At 38.4% G+C, this 27,086-nt stretch overlaps 2 protein-coding genes across 4 annotated transcripts in view; one reads left to right on the top strand and one right to left on the bottom strand.

Moving 5' to 3' along the window:
• The window catches only part of RABL3 (RAB, member of RAS oncogene family like 3), a 47,315-nt gene extending 28,201 nt beyond the window's left edge, over window positions 1-19,114 (bottom strand). Inside the window, exons 1-3 of one of the 2 annotated variants that reach the window (XM_033211100.1) lie at window positions 18,910-19,114; window positions 13,300-13,391; window positions 701-830 (exon numbers count right to left, since the gene is read on the bottom strand). In XM_033211100.1, coding sequence (XP_033066991.1) covers window positions 701-830; window positions 13,300-13,391; window positions 18,910-18,955 — 268 coding nt within the window. In that variant the 5' untranslated portion in view covers window positions 18,956-19,114. The remainder of the gene's footprint in view (window positions 1-700; window positions 831-13,299; window positions 13,392-18,909) is intronic. The other variant, XM_033211101.1, reaches the window with a different exon arrangement.
• Window positions 19,115-19,120: 6 nt separating this feature from the next.
• The window catches only part of GTF2E1 (general transcription factor IIE subunit 1), a 38,782-nt gene continuing 30,816 nt past the window's right edge, over window positions 19,121-27,086 (top strand). Inside the window, exons 1-2 of one of the 2 annotated variants that reach the window (XM_033211098.1) lie at window positions 19,121-19,235; window positions 24,686-25,163. In XM_033211098.1, the coding sequence (XP_033066989.1) occupies window positions 24,716-25,163 (448 nt within the window). In that variant the 5' untranslated portion in view covers window positions 19,121-19,235; window positions 24,686-24,715. Of the gene's footprint in view, window positions 19,236-23,546; window positions 23,806-24,685; window positions 25,164-27,086 lie in introns of those variants that run through there. The other variant, XM_033211099.1, reaches the window with a different exon arrangement.

The raw sequence follows: 27,086 nt of genomic DNA, 5'->3' as shown, positions 1-27,086 counted from the left end.
AAGTTGGAATTATGTTTCACAGTAAAAACAGGTTTTAAAAATGAACTTTTAAGAAGACTAAGAAAGAAACTCTATTGGCAAATCATAGGTATAAGCAGTTTAGTCTCTTGATATAGAGTAGGTACTCTACGAAAGGAAATTGTGTCCTATATTACACACCTCCATCTGGAAGTCTGCTCCAGGTATTTGAATATCTATAACTGGATAAAATTTCTGCACCCATAAAGACTCCCTTAAGCAGCTCTTCATAAGTAGTTAAGAAAGAGCCTTAGGGCTCTAAGGGACAGATGAACGAAATCCCTCTGTCTCTGTGATATCTGGCTTAAGACTATGAGACTCCTATGGTCCTACTATACTTAGTCAACTCACTGGAGAGATAGCACCCCCAAAGGACAACATTTTAAGTTCCATGTTTTATGTCAAGTATCAAAATATGATTTTATTTCTCAATATTTAGTTTATTACAATAATATAAATAGAAACACTTAAGACAGAGCACAGGTTCAATGTTCTGAATTAGATGGCTACAATGTAGAAACACAAACTGGAATGTACTATGCAGATTTAAATCAAGGGTTGTGAGTACATTACATCTTTCTCAAATTAAGATGAGTCTGGCATGCTACATGTGGCATCTCCACATCAGATGATCTATACTCTTAGACCATTAATAAAAGATAGAAATTAAAAAATGCTTTACCATTCACAGAGTTGTAGAATACTGCTCTTGTGCTTTTCACACTGCTGGCACTGCCCACAGAGCCTCCAACATCCCATAATTCTATGTAGTAGGTCTTCTCTTCTGGGGTTCCTTCTTTGTAATCATGAACCTAACAAATCAATTAAAATAATATAGCCACTAAACAAACTGGTAAGTACCCTTATTCCAGTTTAAAGCATTTCAGCATCTTACTCTGACTTTCTGATCGCCACTTCTTATCTTTTAAGCTTACTCTCTTTAATACTTTAATAATTTTTACTCCAGAGGACCTTTTGGTTAATTGATCTTAACATCTTTCACAGCTCTCTGTTCCACTTCCGAAGCCTCACCACCCTCTTAACTAAGCATAAATTCCATGATCCATCATTACAGTCACTCCTTTGCTCCTCTCTCATATTGCATTCATCTGACAAAATTCTACTCTGGGTTATATCCACCTTTTGCCCTCTTCCATGTCTACAACCCAGCAACCGAATGTGGAGCTCAGAAAAACACACATTCAAGATGAATGGATTCTTTCTAAATTTAAGTGTACTTTTGGAGCTGTCTTTTAATCAATTCCACAGTTAATTTACCATTTTTTCTCTTCCAGATAACTATTTCATACTTATTATTCTTTTTAAACTTCCAGTATCTCTTCCCCATCCTCAATCACAACTAACTTTGCTTCCTACTGCAGAAGCAATTAGAAAAGAACTTCTACAACCTGTTCTTCCTGCATTTATCCACGTTCCTCCATCTGTGCCCACATAATCTGCTTTCCTTCTTGCTGTTTTCTTAGGCTGCCTGTGTCCCTAAGGCTAAATCCTCTCTCTATGCATGAGATCCCATCCCCAGTTTCTCGCTCAAAGATGTGTTTCTACCAGTTCTCCCCTCTCTCCCTTATATCATTAAATTTTCCTTCTCAGCTGGATAATCCTCACCACACAATTCAATTCTCAGCATACAAACATGGCATAATTTTCCTCATCTAAAAAAAATCCTTCTCTTGACCTCAAGTCCTCTTCCAGCTACCATGCCACTTTCCTTTTCCTTTTCACAGCAAAAGTCCTCCAAACAGTTGTCTATTCTTAGTGGTAATTCTTTTCTTCACATTCTCTTTTGAACTCATTCAAACTTATGCCCTAATGACCCCAATGAATTACTCCTTGTCAGGGTCACCAATGACCTCCACATTGCTAACTCCAATGGTCAATTAACAGTTTTCATTTTACTCCACCATTTGATCCACCTAGTCACTTCTTGTGCCTTGCAATATTTTTTCACCTGGCTTCTGGGATATCACACTCTTCTAGTTTTCTTCCTAGCTCATTGGCTAGTGCTTTTCAGCTTCCATTTGGGTTCTTCTTATCTCTCTGATTTCTAATTGCTAATGTGTCTCAAGGTTTAGTTTTTCAGTCTCTTTTCTTTTCTATCAATATTTGTTCTTGTGGCAATTTCATCTAAAAGGCAGTTTTATTCTTCCAGTTACTTGGGCCAAAAACTTAAGACTAATCCTTGACTCCTTTCATATTGCATTATTGCATTTATCAACAAGTTCTGCTGCTTTGACTTTAAAAAAATACGGCAAAAATCTGTTCATTTCTCCCTGTCTCCACTATTACCACCCAGGTCAAAGTCTGTATCTCCTTGCCTGAATTGACGTAATGGTCTCTAACTGATCTCCCTACTAGAGGCATCCCCCAACCTCCCTGTTTGTTTTCCATACAGTAGCTAGAGTGATCCTTTTAAAATGCAAGTTATATCATATGCCCTTTTACTCAAAATCCTCCAATGACTTTCTCACTCACAGTTATCTCCAAAGACTCTCTTTTCCTTATGTCTAGGCTCTACAGGCATTTATTGCCTGTACTGTATAACTATTCAGAAACAAACTATGATATATGGCAAGATTAAAGTATGCTGGTTCCTGAGTACACATCGGCATCTTCCAAGAATTATTATTTTTTTTTTTAAGAAATATACATGCCAGTCTTACTGAATCAGGACCTTTGGGATTAACTACTAGGCATGTGTATTTTGAACAATTCTCCAAATGATTCTGCTGTAACCCCCTCATTAAGAACTGCTGCTTTTACAGAATGGGACTATTCTGGTATCAGGAGGCCTAGATTCTACTCCTTGATTGCCACTGATTATCCCTGGTATCTTGGAGCCTCAGTTCCTTTGCCTATAAAATGAAAGAGTTGTATTATGTGATTTCTAAAGTATCTACTGGCTTTGACATCATAATTAAAAAAACAAAATCAGTAGTTAAAACAGATGTCATAAAATGCACTAAAACTCACATACTACATTCAACTTAATGCTTTACACTTTTACTTACTCACATGTTTTTCGTCCAAATCCTTTTGGCCAAGGAAAAATTTAAATAAATATGCCACTCTATAAACAGCCACATTAACATTAAGAAGACAATTATCAGATTGACATCAAAGACTGTATGACAGAAAAATGAAAACAGCACAGTCACAGCAGCTGAGGACCATTTGGGATAATGGAAATTAATTTTGTATACTACATAGAAGGCATCACTATTTTGTTATATGGCAAAAATAACTTATAATATGTGATCATGCCAAGTCAGCAATAAAAAAGTTAAACCAAGCAGAAAAAACACATGTTTTAGCAAGATTTCTAAGCAAAACAATGAGAAAAAGCAGTATGAGGTCTTATAAGGAGTAAGTTATCTGTCATGAAAAAGCTCAGCCACTTCAGTTAAGTCTTTCCGATTCTACCTTCCTTCTGGGCCCAAATCAACCAGAGCAGGTTTTGCACTCCTCCTATTTGCTTCTATAGCATCCTACACACCTCTATCATTTCACTAAGCACACAGTGTTATTTATCTACTGATATCTCTTCTTCTGGACTCTGAGTGCAAGGGCAGGGACCATGTATTATTCATCCTTTAGCCCTAGAAAATAGCATAATATCTAGCATATATTAGATGCTTAGACAGGTTTGTTAAATACATGAATACATTTTGGATAACTCATCCTCCAGGTTTTTATTATATTCAGTTTATTATTTACCAAATTCCAGTGTTTCTCCAGTATAGTTCCGAGAGCAAACTATATCAAAACCAATAGGAAGTTTGTTTAAAAATACAGATTCCTGGACTGTCCTTGAAGCTTCTGGGATGGGGCTCAAAAGTCTGTATATTTTTTTTAAGTTCCCTAGGTGATTCTGATACATGATTAAGTTTGGCAACCACTGCAGCACACCATTTTTTTCTCTAAATTATTTCAAGTATTTAATGTTGCATCCTCTAAAAGACTGAGAATAGCCACCATCCAGTATAAATTTCTAGGCAGCATACCCTCCTAGCCTTGCATTGTACCAAACCTGTTAGCCAGCACCTTTCAGGCTATGCATACTCCCAAGCCAGACTGACTCACTCATCTACACTCTTCTCTACCACAAATTACCTTTCCTAGTCAAATCCTTTCCTGTTTCCTTTTGAAATCAGAAGATAAGGTGTCCTCCTTCCTTTCCAACTTAATTAATACTGGCTAAGTTTAACCCAATTCACATGGAATGAATCCCAACGACTTTAAATCAGTAGCTTACAGCTTGTAGTTATGACATTACATCTTTCATATGTGTGAGTAATCTCCAAGGGAAAGCCTGACATTATAACAAGTATTGCTCTCGACACAGCAAGTAGTACTTTGGTGCTATACTGAGAGCCCAACATGATGGGAGGTAACGCCAAACCATAAGAAGTATGTTTTATATTTAAAGCAGGTCATCGAGGATCTGATACTTAGAGTCATTGCAGACCTTACAGCTATACAATAAAGGATTTTCTTAACAGGAAGCAACAGTACAGCTGATCACCAAATGGAAAACGGAATACTCCTCAACGATGCTGCCACTTTGGACTTTCTCATTTATTCAGCTTTTGACTTTTTCTTGAAAACAAAATCAAGACCTATGTACATAAGGTTTTGTTTCATTTGAAGAGTTCATTCATTGTAACTTTTAAAACGCAGAAACACATTTACAAAGAAAATGACACACATTAAGAAAGAACAGTGGATATTGTAGATGCTAATAAGTTTGGTTTAGTATTTGTACCTGCAGAATCATTATTAAAGAGAGGAAGGGAGGTAGGAGGTCTTAGGAGGGAGCTGGTAACAAAGAGAGAAGGGTGAAAAAGAGATACTAGGAGAATATACCACAGGAGCAGAAATTAATTTCTCTCATTCACTGTTATACTTCCAGTTCCTTGCACAGTGTCTGATACCAAGGAGGTATGCAACATATGTACTGAAGGAACAAATGAACAAACGAATAGTGTCAAGGTTACTGCTAACTGTCTCTTCCCTTCTGGTTACTGCTCTTTTGCCTTCAGTCAGGCTTAATGTTTTCTATTTTTAAAAAAGCCCTTCACTTTCCCTTCCATTCTGTAATCATTTGCTCCTTTATTTAATGTCTAAACTTTGTGAAAAATTGATTTAAACCTGTCTCTGTTTCCTCTCTGCCAGTCATATCATTTGGTTTCTGCCACAAATATTCCATTGCACTTTCAAAGGTCGGCAGAGACTTTATCATCACCATATCCAGTATTTTTTTTCTCTCTCAGTCCTCATATTGCTACTGTTTCAGAGTAAAAATCAATTCCTCTATGAAATTCTCCTCTCTCTTTGCTCTTGTAGTTCATTTTGGCTATCCTCTTATTTCTTTGATCAGTCTTTCTCTGACCCCTCTTTTCCCATCAACTCTCTAAATATACCCCAAGTTCTCCCCACCTTTTTCTAAATTGTCTCTTTTAGAAATTGCATCAGTTCTAGTGGTTCAGGATTATTTCTATAAATATGATTCCAACTCAGAATTGTCTTTTGAGCTTCAGCATTTCATTTCCAGGACAGCTCCAGTTGGCTAGCTCACAGACACCTCCTTTCACCATGTTTGGAACTGAACTTACTATTGTTTCCTTCTTTTTCACCTATAATATGGCCCTCCTCTTGGGCACAGTCCATCTAGCCACTTACTCAAGCCACCCATTCAATCATTAGTGTCTAGGATAATTTTACACTTACTTTCTTGAACTATTATAACACTTATTTTCTATATCAGTGCTGTCCCCACGGAATTTTCTACAGCCATAGAAATGTCCAATACAGGCTGGGTGTGGTGGCTCACGCCTATAATCCCAGCACATTGGGAGGCTGAGGCAGGCAGATCACTTGAGGCCAAGAGTTTGAGACCAGCCTGGTCAACATGGTGAAACCCTGCCTTTACTAAAAATACAAAAATTAGCTGGGCATGGTGGCACGTGCCTATAATCTCAGCTACTCGGGAGGCTGAGGCACAAGAATCTCTTGAGCCTGGGAGGCAGAAGTAGTGAACTGAGATGGTGCCACTGCACCCTAGCCTGGGCAACAGAATGAGACCCTGTTTCAAATAAATAAATAAATATATAAATATAATAAAAGAGTGAATGAAATGTCCAATACAGTAACCATTAGCAACATGTGACAACTTAGCATTGAAATGTGGCTTGTTTAACTGAGGAGCTAAATTTTTAATTTTAGTCAATTTAAATTGCCACATGAGGCTATTGGCTACTATATTGAACAGTATGAGAATTTTTTTTTTTCTTAATACTGTTCTGGAACAAGAGGCAGTACAGAGTAGTGATCAGGAACACAGGTTCTTGAAGCAGGTTGCCTGGGTTTGAATCCCAATTCCATAACTTACTAACTATATGATCCAGGACAAGTCATGTAGTGCCTCTGTGCTTCAACGGCTTCTATGTCAAATGAATAGGGGCACTAATAGTATCTGCCTCAGAGGGTTGTGAGAATTAAATGAATTAGTATGAGAATGGATGCCTAGCCAAAGTAAGCAATAAAAAGTGTCCCACCTCATATGCTTAGTGAAGATAGAGACTATTCCTTTAACTTCTCCCCAGTGCCTGTATATTGATATGCTGTCCAAAGAGGAATTCAATAAATATCAATTGTATGAAATGTGTAGAGAGTTAAATTACCATTAAAGTGAACTAGAAATGACAAATCAATTTGCTTATTTATAATTTGTGGAAAGATTAAATTCATTAAGTCTTGTTTTCATAATTAAGAGTAGCCATGCATTTATATTACTCCCATTAGACTTGGGGCAGCGAAGTTAAAGACAGGAATGAATGAAGAATACCACAAAATAAAACTTTTCCTCCTTTTCTCTTCAGTTCAGTTGTGAACACCTCTGTACTAAACACTAAATCCAAAATTTTCATAATTACTGAGCACATACATTAAACTCATTAGCTTCACCTGGTACTTAAGATTAAACAATTACGTCATCACTGCGATCATCTCTATTTTTAGTTGGCTTTTAATAGATTTGAAGTAAAAGAGGCAACTGTTTCTAAGAATTTTGAAAAGTGTGTATTCATGAATCTACACTAATTCTGGAGATCCCTTCTCACAGGTTTCACTAAAACAAACACTATAACTGCAATATAAAAGCTGCTACAGGTAACAATGTTCTCCCAAGTTATTTAGGTAAAGCCTTTATAAGCTTCAGTTATTCTTTCTATAGAAAAGAACTGTTCACTTTATTATAACAACAGTCAAAGTGATTTATATGTCTATGACAACTTTCCTTAAGGTTATCATTTAAAAATGCCTTTTACTTATGTTGTCACTCAAGCAATGCAATCTTCTAAAAAATGGAAGACGTGGCCAGGCATGGTGGCTCACTCCTGTAATCCCAGCACGCTGGGAGGCCGAGGCAGGTGCATCACCTGGGGTCAGGAGTTTGAGATCAGCCTGGCTAACATTGTAAAACACTGTCTCTACTCAAAATACAAAAAAAGTTAGCCAGGCGTGGTGGCGCATGCCTGTAATCCCAGTTACTTGGGAGGCTGAGGCAGGAGAATCGCTTGAACCTGGGAGGTGGAGGTTGTAGTGAGCCGAGATCGCACCACTGCACTCCAGCCTGGGCAACAAGAACAAAACTCCATCTCAAAAAAAAAAAAAAGACAGAAGTCAACTGGCTTAAGATACAATGAACAGTAAAGCAAGTCATTTTCAGCCCGTGTCCCATTCTTCCACAATAATATAATTCAGGTAAGACTGTCTTTAAAGGAATCAATTAGTGCCACACTCATTCCAGTAAACCCAGTCACATAATTATATGACATCTGACTTTTTGTTTTGTTTTTGAGACAGAGTCTTGCTCTGTTGCCCAGGCTGGAGTGCAGTGGCCTGATCTTGGCTCACTGCAACCTCCGCCTCCTGGATTCAAGCGATTCTTCTGCCTCAGCCTCCCGAGTAGCTAGGATTACAGGTGTGTGCCACCACGCCCAGCTAATTTTTGTATTTTTAGTAGAGACGAGATTTCACCATGTTGACCAGGCTGGTCTCGAACTCCTGACCTCAAGTGATCCAATGACCTTTGGCTCCCAATGTGCTGGGATTACAGGTGTGACCCACCGCACCTGGCCCCAAAGCAGAAGTTTCTAAAGGGAATTACTGCTATTACTTCTAAAACTTGGTCAGCATCTTGAGAACTAACTAGTAATCTCATGTTGGCCTGCTCTCTGGGACTTTGCACAAAAGTATTCCTTGCAGACAAAATCAAGTCTCCACTCTCACCACATACAGGGGACTGCTGAGACAAAGTTTCTTTTGGAAACTTTGCCACCAGCTATACTCAAGATATTTATATTCCAGTTATCCTCTGTTACTATACATATTGGGTCCTTAATTGGTCTCTCATATTTATTCCCAGACTGCTTTTGCTTCCTCTACCCATCATTAAACTCCTAATTGTTTTCTTCTCCGAATATTTCCACTTTTCTCCTGGAATCTTACTCCACGGTTACAAAATTCCATTATATCCTATCCTCAGTCTCATTCTATTAACAAATCTCTGCTTCTGCCTTGAAAACACAACTTCTTATGTCCTTTCAGATAGATGCTGTTCACTTTTCAATATTCTAATTACCTTGGAGTTCAGAAAATAGGAAATGCCTTGCTTACTCTCCAAAGCTACTTCTAGTGTGTTATTCCTCTACTCTTATATTAAAAATCTGTCTTCTTTAGATGCTCTGGACCATCAGTTATATTCCCCTCCCTCCTTGTCTTATCGTTAATATGTACTAGCTTCCTATTAGCATCTCATTCTTAGTCTTGTCCCTCTGCTCTATAAGTCCTGTCATTAAACACTTCTATATCCACTTGGTGATCTGATTCCACACCTTACCCAGTATTTCTCAAGGCATTATTCACCTACAACAGAATCATCAAGATGCTTCTCAAAACGCAGATGCTTGGGCACCAATCATAACTCTGAGTCAGAATATCTGGGGGCAAGGCCCAAGAACCAAATAAAAATACTAAGACTGTCAGACTGGTCATCAAAACAAAATTTAGCTGGATCTTACTTATAAGAGATATCCCATAAATATTAGGACACAGAAAGTATGAAAGTTGAAATATGTAAATAAGGTAAACCACACAAACACTAACTAAAAATAAGTTGGCTTTAACTATTTTAATATCAGACAAAATAGTCTTCAAGGTACAATGTATTACCAGATATAGGGAGGGGCATATTAAAATAATAAAATGTTAAATCCTTTAGGAAGTTTAAACAATCATAAATTAGTACTCATCTAGTAATATAATCTCAAAGTATATAAATGAAAAATGGACAGAATTAAAATGAGGAATAGACAAATTCACACTTATAGGTGGAGATTATATTACTCATTCCTTAGCAATTGATGGAAAAAACAGACAAAAAAAAAAACCCCACCCAATAGAGATAGAGAAGATTTAAAAAATGATTAACACATATTTAGAACACTGCACCCAACGATTACATAATATACTTTGTTTTCAAGAGAATATGAAATTTTTATCAAAATTGACCATAAAACTGGACCTGGAGCAAATCTCAACAAACTTCAAAGGATGAAAGCATACAGAGTATGTTCTCTAAGCACAATGAAAGGTAACTGAAATCAATTATTAAAAGATAATAAACACTGTCAAATGTTTGGAAATTAAGAAGCATATTCTAAATAACCCATGAATCAAAGAAAAACTCACAATGAAAACTAGACAATAGTTTGAACTGAATAATAATGAACAAAATTTTAGGAATGCAGTTAACGCTGTGCTTAGACATAAATTTTAGAGCCTGAGAGCTCTAAAAAAAAGTCTGAAAAAAATTAAGCAATTACTCATTTCAACAAGTTAGAAAGAAGACAGTAAATCAAACCCAAAGGAAGTATGTTCATAAAGATAAGAGCAGAAACCAACAAAGCACAAAACAAACATACGATAGAGAAAATCAACACGGCAGAAACTGGTCTTTGAGAGACCTTTGGTAAGACTGATCAAGAAAGCAAGAGAAAAGCCACAAATTATTCTACTAGAAATGAAAAAGGGAATATTGCTCAATTATCTTATTGAAAAACAGTAAGACGGAAACAAATTTTTTGTGTCAATTTACATAAAATTCTTTCAAAACATGAACTACCAAAATCGACACAAGAAGGAATATAGTTATTTTATTATTTTCTTTAATGTTACTTAAAAACTTCCCACAAAGAAAAACTTAGGTCCAGATGGTTTCACCTGTGAATTCTTTCAAATATCTAAGAAAAAAACAATACCAACATTAAACAAAATCTTTCAGAGAACAGATACAGAGATTAATACTTCCCAACTTATTTTATGAGGCCAGCATAAGCCTGATAGAAAACCCACAAGGAGATTACAAGAAAAGAAAATGATGGGCCAATCTTTCTAATGAATTTAGATGCAAATGTCTAAGAAAAATATTAGCAAACTAAATCTAGTGATATATGAAAAGAGCAGCACAACAAGACAAAGTTAGAGTTATTACAGGATTGCAAGGTTGGTTTAACACTCAAAAAAGTTAATCAACATAATTTACCACAGTAATGGAATAAATCAGGAAAATCATGATCATCATGAAGAGGCGACTGGTAAATCCAATACCCATTCATGATACAAACTCTCATTGTAATAGGAATAGGAAGGACATTTCTTTAATCAAATATACCTATAAAAAACCCTCCAGCAAATACTTTACTAAATAGTGTTATACTGAAAATTTCCCATGAGATGGAAATGAAACAAAGATGCTTGTTGGTGCCACTTCTATTCAACATGGTACTGGAGTTTTAACTAATTCAATAAGACAAGGGGGAAAAAAAACAAGACAAAAAGTGAACAACATGAATAGAATGCGTGCTGGGTGGGGATAGGAAAAAGGAGTAGGGCAGAAGGCAGGGAAGGGGCAGAAAATTGGACTAAAGTTCAATTACAACTTCACATTGTAAAGCACTAGACCGTAACTTCCCTCTTATTAAGCTTCTCTGATCCTTCCTACAAACCTGTAGACTCAATAAAGCACATATTATTGACCTCTATTTTCCAGATGATATAACTATGCCTCAAAGAGGTAAACTGATTAGTCTAAAGTCACTCTTACAGAAGTGAAGGGCAATTGACTCAGGAGGTGAGGGTTTAAATCTAAGTTTCTTTTCAATATGTCATGCTCTTTCACAGAATGGGAGCTAGAAAAATCCAAAGGGAAAATTTGTCCAGAACTTGCTGTCGGGTCTCCCAAACCTAAATAAAGTTGCCACTGAATTTAGGAATATGGTTGGCCAAAATGACACAAAATAGGTCAGCTCCTACTTCAAACTTAGAGAAATGCTATAAAAATATTTTGAGACAGAAAGACTAGAGAGAGGAGAGACAGAGAAGACTAGCTCAAGAGAAAGGTAGGAGAAAGAAAGGAATATCCCCAAATGCTAGAAATGAAGAAAAAACTTAAAATCAGAGTGAGAAGTGGGAACTGACATAGATTCAGATATAGCTTCAGGGCTGGTGCCTGGAGTCTTAATGCCCATCCAGGAATAGCAGACCTGTTTTGCAGCATTCAAGGCAAAAGTATATGTGGATGAGTGATGAAGACTAGACTGTAGTTGCCTTTTTGAAATCTGGACCTTTGATGAGCTGCCCAGTCAGTGAAAAGAGAGGTGGAAAAACATTGTCCACAGGCTCAGGGAAACAGCAAAAACTTTCAGTCAGGGGCCTCAGACAGAAGGTAGAGATAAGATAAATGGTCCACAAGAAATGGAAACTACAGGTCTGTGCTGCAATCAGATGCTGGGGGAATTTACATTACCTAGATTTACATTATCTGAGCTGAGAAATTGAAATCCTTAGGGTCTTGGCAATGACAGAAATGAAAAGGCACTGTATAGGGATACTTTCACAATATAGCATACAGCACTTCCAAAGGGAGAGGAAAAAAATCCTGTTGAAGATGTGATCATCTTAAAGAATTACAAGCCATACAAGGAGATACATTTCCATGAAGCAGAGTAGCATATATAGCAAGAAGCATAGCTACCTCTCCTCCAGAAAAAAATAACTATGTTAGAAATGATTAAAATAAAAAGCAGACACCATAATGAAGGATCAGGACATTTTGGAAAATTTTTACATTTTAAAAAGAACTAAAAGGAACACCTAGAAATTAAAAAGTATAGGTACTTGGGATGAAAAACAGTGTAGATATATTAAAAAGCAGATTAGATATAATTGAAGAGATTCTTAGTTAACTGGAAGGCAGATATGAGTACACCATCCAGAAGGCAGCAAGGAGAAATATTAACAGTTATGAAGAACAAAAATCTCATAGAAAGCCAAGAGGAAGGGATAGAAGAAATGAGGAAAGACAGATAGATAATGACTTAAAATTCTGAAAAATAAAGACATGAGAACCATGACTACATCTGAATAGGATGAATAAAAACGAACCTACACCTAGATACAGATTAGCAAAACAACAAAATATCAAAGATTAAAAAAACACAAAAAATATTTTAAAGCATCACCTTAAAAAGGAATAATAATTAGTCTGATGGAAGATTTCTAATCAGCAGCAATGTAAATCAGAGCTAGGGAACAATAGTTTCAAAGAACAGAAGGAAAATAACTATCAATCTAGCCAACTACGTTGCCTTCCCTATATGTTTCTTAACATAAAGGAGAGAGGTGTGCCAGCAGATGAGAGACTTGTCAGAACTAGCTGGCATTAGCAAAGACCAATGATATCTGGGAAGATATTTAATTTAATTAAAACTATACCTAATTCCTAAACACAAGATGGAACAAATGACCCAGACATGAAGCTCCAGGAGCTTTTGCCTTTGCATTATATTTCTAGCTGAAAGCTGGCAGTCTTAATAGCACAAGCTTAGGCAGAATTATTTACAGAGGATGCTATATGAACTCTAGATATATGGCATAGTGATTAAAACTGAAGTCTGTGGCATCAAACTGTTCAAATCCTGACTTTGCCTTAGTTTCTGCATCTACACATCTCAGTTTTAAAAAGGTGAAATAAGAAGAGACATGTAAAGCAACTGGCATAGTACCTGGCACATAGTATGAATGTAACAAATTCTAGCTATTACTATTAATCTTGACCATAGTACTGTAACTTGATCATGTAACCTGAAGCAGTTATCTTTAGTACAATTATTGAAAAGCTAAAATACAAAAGACACATACTCTGACATCCACTGAGCAGCCCACAGTCCATGATGGATTTCCCAGTACTTGATTTTGGCATAGAAGATGGACTAATGAAGATTTCCCAACACCTGTAAGAGACACAAGAACTCTAGTCATGCAAGAGACAATGCTGAAATCTGTTTTGGAAAGAGTAAGACTAATACTACACAGGAATAATGTTAAGTAAAGCATAGTTGTTAGAATGCCATACCAACAATATAAGCTTCACTGAATAAAGTGAAGATGGTAGAGGGCAGCGGTTCTCTCAAATTTAGTATCAGAATCACCCAGAGGGTGGGTTAAAACATGGAATGCTGGGCTCCACCCCCATACTTTCTGATTTAGAGGGTCTGTCTTAGGGCCCAAGATTTCTAACAAGTTTCCAAGTGATACTGATACTGGTCCAGGGGTCTCACTTTGAGAACCACTGGTCTAGGGCAATTTCATATTAATGAATCCCTTTCCTTTTGAATGATTTAATCAATTTAGCCTATTTTAGAATTGTAGAATCTCAACTGATCTTAGAAGTAATCCCTCTCTCCTTCACACCAACGCCGAGGTGCCCTCCATGGCATCCTGTTAGAGGGTCTTCGGTCTTCCAGACTGAGCTTGAATACTGTCAGTGAGAGGGATTCACCATTTCACAATTCTAAATTTAGACACTCCAGTTCTCCCACATGGTGATTTAAAAAAAGCAGCCAACCACTTAGCCCAGACTTACCTTTTGGATAAAAGATCTACTCCCTCTTCTACATCATGTCCCTTTAAGTCACCATTTGATCTTCTTTTCGATTTCTTGGGCTTAGGGAAATCTAGTTATTAATGCTAAGGGTAGCATTCAGAGATTTGTATCAAGAGGAAAGAGAAGGAGCTCTTCCTCTACATCCATGTGTGGAGTCACTCACACATTCATTTAACACCATTTTTGGGGTTCCATTATGACAAACATGGTTGGTATTTTTACAAATCACTAGTTTTATCAAAAATTTAGATAATCTCTTTGATCATACTGTGTATGAACCTATTGTTTATGTTAATTTTTATTATTAAAAGTTACATTTACAATCTAGAAAGTATGCACAAATGAAGGCCAGGCACGGTAGCTCACATCTGTACTCCCAGTGCTTTGGGAGGCTGAGGCAGGAGGATCACTTGAGCCCAGGAGTTTGTGACCAGCCTGGGCAACATAGCAAGACTTCATCTCTACAAAAAAATAAATTTTAAAGAAATTAGCCAGGCATGGTGGCCTGCGTCTGTAGTCCTAGCTACTCAGCAGGCTGAGGCAGATGATCCCTTTGAGCTCAGGAGCTGGAGGTTGCAGTGAGCTATGATCACACTGATGTACTCCAGCCTGGGTGACAGAGTGAGACCCTGTCTCAAAAAAAAAAAAAAAAAAAATCACCTTAAGACTACTGTCAACATGAAGGTTTATTTAATTCCACATGAAAAGTTTTTCTATGAGCAGGTGGTTATTGTGATTATATACACAGTATACTTAAAAACAATAAAACAACATAAGCCTCTGCTTCCATAGCTTGTTCTGTCTGGAATATCCTACCCATCCTCTCCTTTTCCTCTCCTCCCACATTGGCCTGGTGAATTTACCTTTGGAGACTCAGCATCATTCTAGTTATAAAGTATTTTCTGACCCCATACAGGGAGAACTAAGCATAACATCCACTATCCTCTGGGCCTCCACTGTCCCCTGTACATTTTCCTACAGAGCACTTAAAATACATTACCACATGTGTTTGTTTATAGGTTTTATCAACTCTATTTAATTTTAAGTTCCTTGAGGGTTCTCATGCATCTTTTTTATCTTCAGTACTTAGATCAGAACCTTAATTAGAATTTATTGACTAAAAGTTTCCATATTATTCCAAAATCTTCATAAACATTTAAAGTATCTCCATAGTACTTCAAAGAGTAGGCATAAAAATTTACTTAACCATTCTTCCATTATTAGATATTTAGGGTGTTTTGAAATTTTTGATATGCTAGCGAAAGGTTATTTCTATTTAAACCTTTGTTTAAAATTAAAATTACGTCCTTAGTATACCTTCCCAGAAGTAAACTCAGTACTTAAAAGGAAACATTTGAAGTTCTAGATATGTATTGACAAATAACTTCATGGGGTTATACTGCCACCAGCCATACACTTGAGCCTGCAGGTCTTGTTGCACCTCAACAGTATCATGTAGTTGGTTTTTCATCTTTGTTAACCTGATAAAGGAATAAAAGAGACATTTTGGCCAGGTGCTTTGGCTCACGCCTGTAATCCCAGCACTTTGGGAGGCCGAGGCAGGCAGATCATGAGGTCAGGAGCTCGAGATCAGCCTGGCTAACATGGTGAAGCCCGTCTCTACTAAAAATACAAAAATTAGCTGGGCGTGGTGATGGGCACCTGTAAGCCCAGCAACTTGGGAGGCTGAGGCAGGAGAACTGCTTTAACCCAGGAGGCAGAGGCTGTAGTGAGCTGAGACTGCGCCACTGCACTCCAGCCTGGGTGACAGAATAACACTCCGTCTCGGTGGGGCGGGGAGTGACATCTTGCTTTAGTCTGCATTTCTTTACTTTCTGATAAAGATCAAAGATTATCATTATGATTATCCTGGCAAATCAGTTGTTTTTTCCTCTCATAAATTCTCTGTTGATCTGTTCTCTACCGGGTTTTAGTGTTATTAATTTATATGAGCTCTTTATCTATTAAATATATTAATCATTTTATGTATGTGTAATTGAATCAAACATTTTACCAGGCTTCCCTTTATTCTTTTAATTTTTTTACATAGAAACATTCAAGATTTTTAAATACTCAAAATTATATTTGTCATTGAGTTTACTGCATTGTATCTGATATCTGTAACTTTTAGGATATATCGTTGATTCTGTATTTGTAAACAGGTTTGTTTATGTTCAAGGAATGTATCTAGCCACTTAATTGCTTGATGCAACACTTGAGGCCTAGTTTAGCTTAATTGTGTTAGGGTAAACATTTCTAGGCAGTAAAATCGTATAGCTCTCCATGAATTAACTGCTTTGGGTGATTAAGTATTAGCTAACACGGGATGAAACCCTAAACAGTAAGAACAGTTGAAGTGCTAGGGAATAATGGCTAATTTCATTTCTTTAAGAATTTTGGGAGATTCTGATTCTATGCTTTCATCTTTAGAACTAAATTTGATCAAAAGAATGCACTTGACGTACTTGGGGGGAAAAAGGCCCAATATAGATAAATGTCAGCTCCAAATACAGCTGTTTGGTAACATGTTAAACTAGTCCCTAATCTCTGAAAGAAAGAGAAAACCATACGGTAGTGAGACTTCCAGGGTTCCTTACCAAATTACCAAATATTTCAATAGGATAGAAAACAAATCTCCAAATATCAACTCATTTCTTTCTTTTTATTTTTATCTTTGAGATAGGGTCTCACTCTATCACCCAGACTAGAGTGTAGTGGCACGATCCTAGCTCACTGCAGCCTCAAATTCCCCGGCTCAAGTGATTTTCTCACCGCAGCCTCCTGAGTAGCTGGGACTACAGGCGTGCACCACCATGCCCGGCTAACTTTCTGTATTATTTTTGGTCAAGAGAGGTCTTGCCATGTTGCCCAGGCTGGTCTTGAACTGAGCTCAAGCAATCTACCCGACTCAAACTCCCAAAGTGCTGGGATTATAGGCAAGAGCCACCTTGTCTGGCTAAGTCATTTCTTTATATATTTGTGAAACCCTCAAAATTTTATGAGGGAAATGGTCTGTATTTTAAAATAAACTCTCAGGTTTGAAACAAAGGCAGAGGAAGTGTAAAAAGTGTATTCTAACCTGTCAGACTGTGTACTTTTAAATGACAGTTAAAAGGAGACTGACAAAATTACCTTTTAAAAAGATAAAAAGGCAATAACTAACTTTGCACATAAAGGTTAACATTAGTGAATGTGTGACAACATCAATCACTTTCCTGGCCATCACAGCTGTGTCTTCTGCTTCACAAGTAAACCATAAGTTGGGCGGGGGGGGGGGGGTAGGTAAGCTTATCAATTGCCTGATTACTTTTCCACATTTAATGTAGCAGCTAATTCTACCCTGTTATATGATGCATTAATTCCACAGTTATAACCCCAGAACCTAATACAGTGCCTGCCGGAAAGAAAATAAATTGACTAGTTGCAGCAGTTTGTAATATGAAGGGATTGTTACATACAACAGAAAATGGAATTATAGAGGACAGAAAACACCCACTTAACATATCGTGAAGAAGTCTGTTAGTTCTGGATTCTAAATTCTACTCAGTGATACTCTTGCGAAGTCCCTTTAGGCCACCACTACTTTCTTTATCTGTAAAACTGAGTGATTTTATTAAATTAACTTTGGCACCACTTTAAGCTACCTGATAGAAATGAAGTCGACATAAATTGTGATTATGTTCATTGAGTTTCAAAAGGCAACTTTCTTAGGGGAATATTAAATAATGCTCTCTGTAAAATATTTCATAATGCAAATAATACTCAGGGCAATGTGAAAACTGTCTTAACCTATCTTTGCCGGCCACAATTTTATTTAGTTTCTGTTAAGCTAGTTTTCAAGCCTCTCCACCTCCAAGCATCTAACACAATGTCTCTGCTCACAACACATGCTCTTAGGCCAACTCCAGAAGAGCACATCCATAAAATGCAAGTTCAGCATTTATTGAAGTTCCTAAGGAGAGATGAACTGGGGATTATGGAAGAAAAGATAAGGGCAGTGAGGTGGGAGCTGGAAATCCAGACGTCAGCTGTAGTTCTCAAATGTCCCAGGGGTCAAAAGAATTTTTTTTTGCATCCATTGAGATTAAAAAAAAAAAAAAATTTTTTTTTTTAACACTAGGATTAAATTGGACTCAGCGTTAAATCCTAGCTTCTTCAGAATAAAACTCTTACTTTAATTTCTCTATCGTACAGTCTAGGATATAACAGGTTTTCAACGAAGATCAAACGAGAACCAGGAAATCAAGAAGCTCAGTTAAGAATAAAACAGGACCACCACCCAATATGTCACTGCATATTTATAACTTAGCGTTTAAGTTTGTGGACTCTGCGTTCAAAAGGATTCTGCCATTCACATCTCTCTGCCTCACTACTCTCATCTGTAAAATGTGATAATAAGGCTAATCTCAGAATTAAACGAGTTAATGTATGAGAAGCGCTTGCCAGTTCACGTTTGCCAGTGCACGTTTGACTTCCTTCATGAACAAAATCTCCTGAAGGCACAGTCCTATTAACTTCTGTACCCTTAACATAGAACTCCATACAATACTCAACGTCTGTTTTTTTTTTTTTTTTTTTTTAAATAAACGAATTGACAATACACTCTAGGCTGGAGTCGTCTGGGAAACCGATGTGGAAAGCCGCGAAGGAAAAAGACCCGGGCTCCGCGACCCCCACCCGCGCGACGCCGCCTCCGCCGCGTCGTCACACGGAGCAAAGTCCCCTGGGAAGTGTAGTCTTCAGGACTTCGAAGAGCCTTCAGCCACGGGCCGAAGAGCCAGGAAGTTGAGGGAAGGAAGGTAAGGGGAGGGTTACTGGGTAACTCAAAAGTGTCTGGAGCCCCAGAGGTGGGGTAAGAGGCTCACCTGAGTCTCCCAACACCAGTACCTTCACCCGATCTAGGGACGCCATCTTGCCACTGCCTTCCCTGGATTGACGCCTGTTCCGGGATTGTAAGCCAATCAGAGTTGAGCATGGAGGGCAGAGCTTTCAATTTCATTGGCCGCTCGGAGCGTGACTGTCAGAATCGAAGGCTTCACTGAGCTGATTGGCTGGTCTGGTAGCGGGGTGTTTCCTTAGCTGGTCGCAGGAATAGTGCGTTTTCTTTGTCGCGCAAGGGGCGTGGCTCATTTAAGCCGGTAGTTGAAGAGCTGAGGGCGGCTGTAGTGGGAGTGTTCCAGGATTCGCTTTGGTAAACCTTGTTCCCTGTTCCTTGTTCGGAGTTCCCTGGCCGAGCATTGCATTTCATGACTTCTTCTTCCTTTCGCTCCCTCTTAACTATCCTCCCCTATTGAATTACCCTCTTGCCTTGGTCCTCTTGGTTCTCCAAAGAACCATTGACCCCGGAGCGGCCCGTGTGGGACCCCGGGTAGGGCGGGCTTGGGTGCGCCGAGTGTGGCCCTAGACCCAACTGGTAGAATCCGAGGGAATTTGGGGTCTCGGGGTCTCGCAGTGGGGAGGAGTGCGCATCACCGAACGCGTCTCGTGGAGGGCAGCTGGGTCCGGAGGTTTCGCAATAGTTTGCCGCTATGTGGTCATTGAAGGCGTGGAAAGTGCCATGAAATGTGGTACCAGAACACCGCAGTTAGATGTGTAGAATCCCAAGTTGTTCTAGAACTGGAGTAGTGGTATACTGAAGTAATCTAACTGGACTCTTCGCATCCAGCTTTTTTCTCCACTCTGCAGTCAGCACACACTTTTAACATCGTGAATTTGATCCACTCACCTCCCGCTTAAAATTGTTTTAAATTTAAGAAGAGAGTGCCTAGTAGTCTGTCCAGTTCTACCGTGGAAGCAAGAGTGGAGGAAGTGAAGCTGGGGGAAGCTGGCAAGATGAGCCATGTTGGAACAACACGTGTTTAAGAGACATATGGAAAGTTTTATGGAAGTACTTGTCTGGCTATGCTAGATGCTGGAAATTAATTGATGAACAAGATGAAGTCTGGTCTCAGACATGGAGAAAGTACAAGAAGGGAGAAAGAGCCATGGAACATGTGAAAAGGGAGGATCGTACGCTACCTAATGGGGAGTCTGGGAAGGCTTCTATGAGGAAACGTCATTTGAGACTTGAAGGATGATTAGGAGAAGGGGGTTGGCTTAGTTGTAGGGGCAGAAGGAACAGCATGTGCAAAGCTCTGGGAAGCACAGAAAGCACATGTGGCTCATGGAATTGAGAATATGCTAGTGTGGCTGGATATGAGGCTGACAGGTAGACAGAGGGCAGAGGGTGCATTCTTTTCAACTCTTGTTTCTCTAGCTCCGTGCCTGGTGCACAGTAGTCCTTAAATGTTTATATGATTAAAATACACGTGGGTCTGGACTGGGGTAGGGAGGTGAGGCTGGGATATGACTCATGGACTATGAAGATCAAAGGAAGAAACAAAGGTCCTAGGAGGTACCACGCTCAGAAGTCTCCAGAGACCAGCCATACCCCTTCCCTAATAATGCCAGCTGCTATTCGTCTTCAGCTTATTGTTTCCATGTGGGAACATGGGCTCACTTTTTCCTCAGATATTTCCAATTTTTCAGGAGGAGCTGGAAGTTGAAATTTATGTGAACTCTTAAAATTTTTAAATGTTGACAACTAATTCAGAAAATTTTTGAAACATTTCTTTGGGTGAAACAATGCATGGGGGGGCTGCCAGTTTGAGAATTCTTACCTAAGACCTCTAGAGATTGAGTAAGGAGATTCAGTGTGAGTGGGAAGTGGTGGAGGAGAGAAGTTAGTGGTCAGGAAGGAGGATTTTAGAATGCAGAGATTTTGAACAAGGTGGCACAGCTTCATTTCATTCCTAAGCTCTAGTTTCATTTGTTCAGCTACCTGCTGAGCATATTCAGAGGAATATCCTATGATATTTCCTCAAAGACACTTCTAAAAATGATTTCCTCATTTCTTCCATATCTGCTCCTCTTCAATTGTCACCTATTTCTCATGGCAGTACTTTTCCTAGCTACACTGGCTCAAAACAGAGCAATTTAAGATTTTTCCTACTCTCATATTTTGTTGGGTCCTTGTGATTTTTTTTTTTTTTTCTGTAATAACTTTCATTCATTCTGTTCTCTTCTTGCAATTTTTTGCCTTCTTCCTTAGTTTGATTTTATACCCTCAATACTTCCACACTGCCTCCACCTTCACCCACTTGAGTCCATTCTTCATATCGGTATGAGTCATTTTTCTAAATAGGGGATTTATTATGAATGCCAGTACTTAATTGAACTCTTATGCCAGCCCTGAAAGCAGAACACTTTGCATTAATTATCTCACTGAGTTCATACATTAACTGTGTGAGCTGGGGACCGTTAATCACTCTTTATTTATTATTATTTTTTTTTGAGGGTCATGTCCTGTCACCTAAGCTAGAGTGCAGTGGCTCAATCATGGCTCATTGCAGCCTTGACCTCCTGGCTCAGTTGATCCACCTCAGCTGGTACTACAGGTGCACGGCACCATACCTGGCTAAGCTTTAAAATTTTTGTAGAGGTGGGGTCTTACTGTGTTTCCTAGGCTGGTCTTCAACTTCTGGACTCTAACAGTCCCCCCATCTCGGCCTCCCAAAGTGTTACAATTACAGGTATTAGCCACTGCACCTGGCCTAATCACTTTTTATATATAAAGAAACTGAGTCTGAAAATTTTCTGGGGTCAGGGGGCTCTAAGAAATACTGGAACTGGGATTTAAACCCCAAAACTGTTGGATTGTAAAGTCTTCACATCACTCCCTGACTTTAGTCTTCACGGCTCCCTAGGGTGTTTTAGGCCAAGGAAACAGGCTGAGCGATAAGTGGCACAGGGACCTCTCCATGCAGGATGAGCATTGGCAGGATATATATTAGGTACTTTTGCTGCATAGTAGAGCCACCTAAAGAGCTTTAAAAATTTGTGTGATGCCAAATCTGGCCACCCCGAACCACCTGAGACAAAACCTTTAGGAATGGGGCCCATGGTCAGTATTCTTAAAACATTCCCTAGATGATTCTGCCTTAAAACCAGGCTTGAGAACTATTAGTCTGGGACATGGCATGTATGGAGCAGGGAAAGAGAATACAATAGTAGGAAATAATCCTGGAAACAGGTTATGTTGACATTTTTTTGCTGTTCTTTGTTGAATGTTTCAGAAGCCATATGTCGTGTACTGACAACTGTTGATGTAAAACAACAAAAAACCAAAACTGGGTTCAAGTAAAATGTATAGACCAAACTGAGAGGGAGAGCAAAGTGTGTCCAGTAGTATGGTGTGGTACTACTTTGGTGTGGAGCCCAGGCACTTGCCGGGCATCCTTAAGCCCTGGGGTAGCAGGAAGGCTCTAGATTCACAGATTTGGATCTAGGTGCTACTTTGTTATATCTTATAATATATAGTCATACCTGAGTATTTATAACCTAAAGTACATATTTTCTTTTGACTGACTTTTCCTTTATTACACGAAGGGCCTTATATTTTCCCCCCAAAATATGTACATAGATTGGTGTGTAGAGTTTCCTTATGGTATGGTACTATGGATATCAAAATATTTCTTATAAAAAGAGTATTAAATCTGTTGGGGTTGATAACTATTGATTTCAATTAAAAAGGTCAGTTGAAACTAGTATTAATAACAGAACATGATTCTCCATGAAATAGTTCAGTGGGATGTCTGTTAAAAATTATCCTGTGGAGCCTGGCCAAGATGGTGAAACCCTGTCTCTACTAAAAATTGAAAAATTAGACAGGTGTGGTGGTACACACCTATACTCCCAACAACTCTGGAGACTGAAGCAGGAGGATCGCTTGAACCCACGAGGCAGAAGTTGCAGTGAGCTGAGCTCGCGCCACTGCACTCCAGCCTAGGTGACAGACTGAGACCCTGTCTCAAAAAACAAACAAACAAACAAAAAAACATTATCCTGTGCTGGGTGTGGTGGCTCACATCTGTAATCCCAGCACTTTAGGAAGCCCCCAACATGGGTGGATCCCTTGAGCCCAGAAGTTCGAGACCAGCTTGGGCAAAATGGTGAAACCCTGTCCCTACAAAAAATACAAAAATTAGTCAGTCATGGTGGTGTCCACCTGTAGTCTCAGCTACCGGGAGTTTGAGGTGGGAGGATTGCTTGAGCCCAGGAGGTTGAGACTGCATTGAGCCAAGTCACACCACTGAACTCTAGTCTGGGCAACAGGGCACCTGTCTCTATTAAAAGAAAAAAAAATTCCCTGTGGGCTAGGGAAATTTAACTTGATTTAATCTATGTGGCTAGTCTAGCCATTTTTAGTTTGGAACATATTAAGTTGATATGGAAGCTGTCCTTCCTAAGCACTTTAATTACATTCTTATTAATCACAACAACTCCATTGAGGTAGTTGATACTATCCTTACATATCTTAGAGAGTAAAATGTGGCTTGAAATTGTTTAAGGGATTTGCTCAGGATTACATAGTTACCAAAACACAGGCTGGTACTCTGAATTTCAAAGCCCAGGTTTTTTTTTTTTTTTTTTTTTTTGGAGACTGAGTTTCGCTGTTGTTGCCCAGGCTGTGCAGTGGCGCAATCTTGGCTCACCGCAACCTCCACCTCCAGAAGCCCAGGTTTTTAAATTAAACCACATGCCAATATGGGCTTTGAGAAGACAGCTTTCTGGGTCATGGTATGGAAATGAAATACACTTAGTTTCTGCTTTGTTAAGGGATTCAGTATTTAAGAATATTTTGGGCTGCTCTCCCTCCCTCATTTTCTACCTTTTTAAGGACTGGATGGTCTTTCCTTGATTATCAGATTTAATTTTTCAAGGTTGGTAAAACTATCTGGATCTAAGTATTACTTTCAGTTTCACAACAGTTAATGATTTTGTCAAACACCCCAGGTGGTGATTACTTATGTGTTTATTGGTTTGTTGTGATTTTATTGTGAAAGCATGAGTATGTAAAATATCCTAGAATCTTGGTAGAAAAATTTTACTCAAGAAAGGAAACAAAGACACTTTTAGGAAATGCTAACTGCTAGTTTTCTCAGGGTTTCCAGCATTCCCAAAGAATAGTGAGCATTTCATGTAGCTTTTTTTGTGTTTCTCTTCTGAAGTAAAGTAGACTTGACATAATATATTGTTTTATAAATAATAAGTTACTTTTTAATCAAACATACTCTAGATCATAAAAGTAGCTATTTAAGAAATATGTAAAACTTTTTGGGTGTAATCTTTTGTGCACTCTAGAGTAAAATCTTGTTCTGCTCTGTTAAATGCTTAGGTTTTTTTTTTTTTTTTTTTTTGAAACGGAGTCTTGCTCTGTCTCCCGGGCTGGAGTGCAGTGGCCGGTTCTCAGCTCACTGCAAACTCTGCCTCCCGGGTTTATGCCATTCTCCTGCCTCAGCCTCCGAGTAGCTGGGACTACAGGCATCCGCCACCTTGCCCGGCTAGTTTTTTGTATTTTTTAGTAGAGACCGGGTTTCACTGTGTTAGCCAAGATGGTCTCGATCTCCTGACCTCGTGATCCGCCCGTCTCGGCCTCCCAAAGTGCTGGGATTACAGGCTTGAGCTACCGCGCCTGGCCAAATGCTTAGGTATTAGAAATGTTTTAAAACTCTTTGAGTACTTCTCTGGCACTGCAAGAATAGTGGATATGATTACCATGTTTTTATACCTGGCTAATTTTCTATTTTTTTCTGAATTCAGTATATTTAAAGTTGGAGTTCGTTGCTGAAGATGGCAGACCCAGATGTCCTCACTGAAGTTCCAGCAGCATTGAAGCGGTTAGCCAAGTATGTGATCCGGGGATTTTATGGCATTGAGCATGCCTTGGCCTTGGACATCTTGATCAGGAACCCCTGTGTGAAAGAGGAGGATATGCTGGAGCTGCTCAAGTTTGATCGGAAGCAACTTCGATCAGTTTTGAATAATTTAAAGGGAGACAAGTTTATCAAATGCAGAATGAGGGTAGAGACTGCTGCAGACGGGAAAACCACTCGCCATAACTACTACTTCATCAATTATCGTACTCTTGTTAATGTGGTAAAATATAAATTGGACCACATGAGAAGGAGGATTGAGACCGATGAGAGAGATTCGACCAACCGGGCTTCCTTCAAATGTCCTGTCTGTTGTAGTACTTTCACAGACTTAGAAGCTAATCAGCTCTTTGATCCTATGACAGGTGAGGTTTATCCAGTTTGTGAATCTTTAAAATAAAGTGTGTACTACCCTTTTTCTTAAATTGACTCATCTAATTTTTAAACCATCATATATATTATTATAAAAGTGAATGGATCAGTGTAAGTCACAGCATACAGTCAGTCTTACTGTCCTGTTTGGCTGTCGCACTACTTTGAGAAGCCTTTGCAAAGCCTTTCTCCTTCAGAAGGGAGTTTCTCACTTATGGCCCTCCTACCTCGGCCCACCCTGCCTTATTTACAACTGCAGTCTGCTCTGAAGGGTTGATTTCTCTACCACTTTGAGGCTGTTCTAATTTTATTTTTGACCTCTAGACAGTTGCAATACAGTGTATTTAAATGCTTTGTTAGTGAAAGTAGAAAGTGGTATCAGGAGTATATAACTAGGGCATGTAATCAGGATTTGGGGAAGGCCTCCGGAAGAAGTTAACGTTTGAGACCTAAAATAAGAATTAGCCAGATGAAATAAGAGGGGAATTCTTTCCAAGGTAAGACATTTAGTGTCCTTTAGATACACATTAGTATTGGAAGAAAATTGTCAACAAGATATATAATTGGCCTGATTTGATTGAATAGTTTTAAGGATTTTTAACATAGTTTAGAAATGTTTCTGAAAATATAATATGTATTTTCTGCATATTTCTGAAAATACATTTTCTGAAAGTACAATATCTCTAGCATAAACATGAGAAACTTTAAAGTTCTCAGTTATATAGTTATTTTATCTTGTTATCTGTTTACACAATAAAAAGAGACTAGTTTTGCTAAATACTCAATGGATCAATTTTGTCTTATTTTCTACAGGTAAAAATCTATAGAAGGACTCAATGCTATTAGATTAAGTCATTTTGTTATGATTGAATTCAGGAGTATAGGCTGCTTTTTAGTTCATAGATCTGTCTTTTTAAAAACTTCATCTGAAAGTTTAAACTTTGACCCATGAAATATTTTGTCATACAAAAGTACAGATTTCTGTGTATGTTTTATTTTCTGATTTTTATGTTATATATGGTACATTTTAAATAATTTTAAAATTATTTTTTTAAGTGGGAAATAACCCCAATATAAATTAAGATTATGACAAAAAGAGCCAGAAACAATCCGTGACCTTTTTTTTCTTACTGTGAGGCAATGATTTTGGATGAATTTAAAGAATTCATAATTAAACATTTAATTTGTCTGAGCCTAGCTCTTTACCTTGAAAGGGCTCCACAAGGAGAGATCTTGATTATAAGTAAGTCTTAACCATCCTCAGTATGAGAATTGCTTGAGTGTTCTATAGAGAAAGGTTGTAGACTATATCTGGAGCTCTTCAAAATAAACTAGAAAAGTCTCACGATTCTTGCCATTCACTCTAACAGATTTCTTACAGGAGGTCTGGGTTTGGTTTTGTAATTATCTACAGATGTTGGTTTTAACAGTGGAGGCTTCATCACTCTTGACCACAGTAGAAGGTGTTATCCAGTCCGTTAGAGCAATCTAAAATAACATGCTTCTACTACATTTATTTGTCATTTGAGTCATATTTAATTTAATGAAACTTTCCAAAAGGAGATGATTTCCACTACTTATATATCAGTATTTAGGAGATTGATCATGATATTCTTGAATTTCACCTAGATTCTGAATGAAACTAGTTGAACTCAATAGATGGCCTGTGGAAGAGATGGCCTAACATTCTGGTACAGTCAAGGTGACTTGAATCAAGGAGTTAGGGTAGAGGGCATGAAAGTAGTTTATGAAATAAAGCTAAAACTGAAACAATTGAGTTGTGACCAGTGTGAACAAAGACTATTTTTAATGTGAGGGCTATGGTCAGCATGAAGATGAAAAGAAGGGGTACCTGAGAGCAAGAATAAGTCACTTAATCTTGATGTCACTCAGGGGAGGGTGCCCTCATCAGCCAA

The sequence above is a fragment of the Trachypithecus francoisi genome, unplaced genomic scaffold (genome assembly GCF_009764315.1).
Source record: "Trachypithecus francoisi isolate TF-2019V2 unplaced genomic scaffold, Tfra_2.0 Lachesis_group0, whole genome shotgun sequence".
Lineage (NCBI taxonomy): Eukaryota > Metazoa > Chordata > Mammalia > Primates > Cercopithecidae > Trachypithecus > Trachypithecus francoisi.
The sequence above is the reverse complement of the archived record's forward strand: the minus strand, read 5'-3'. Positions and strand labels throughout refer to the sequence as shown.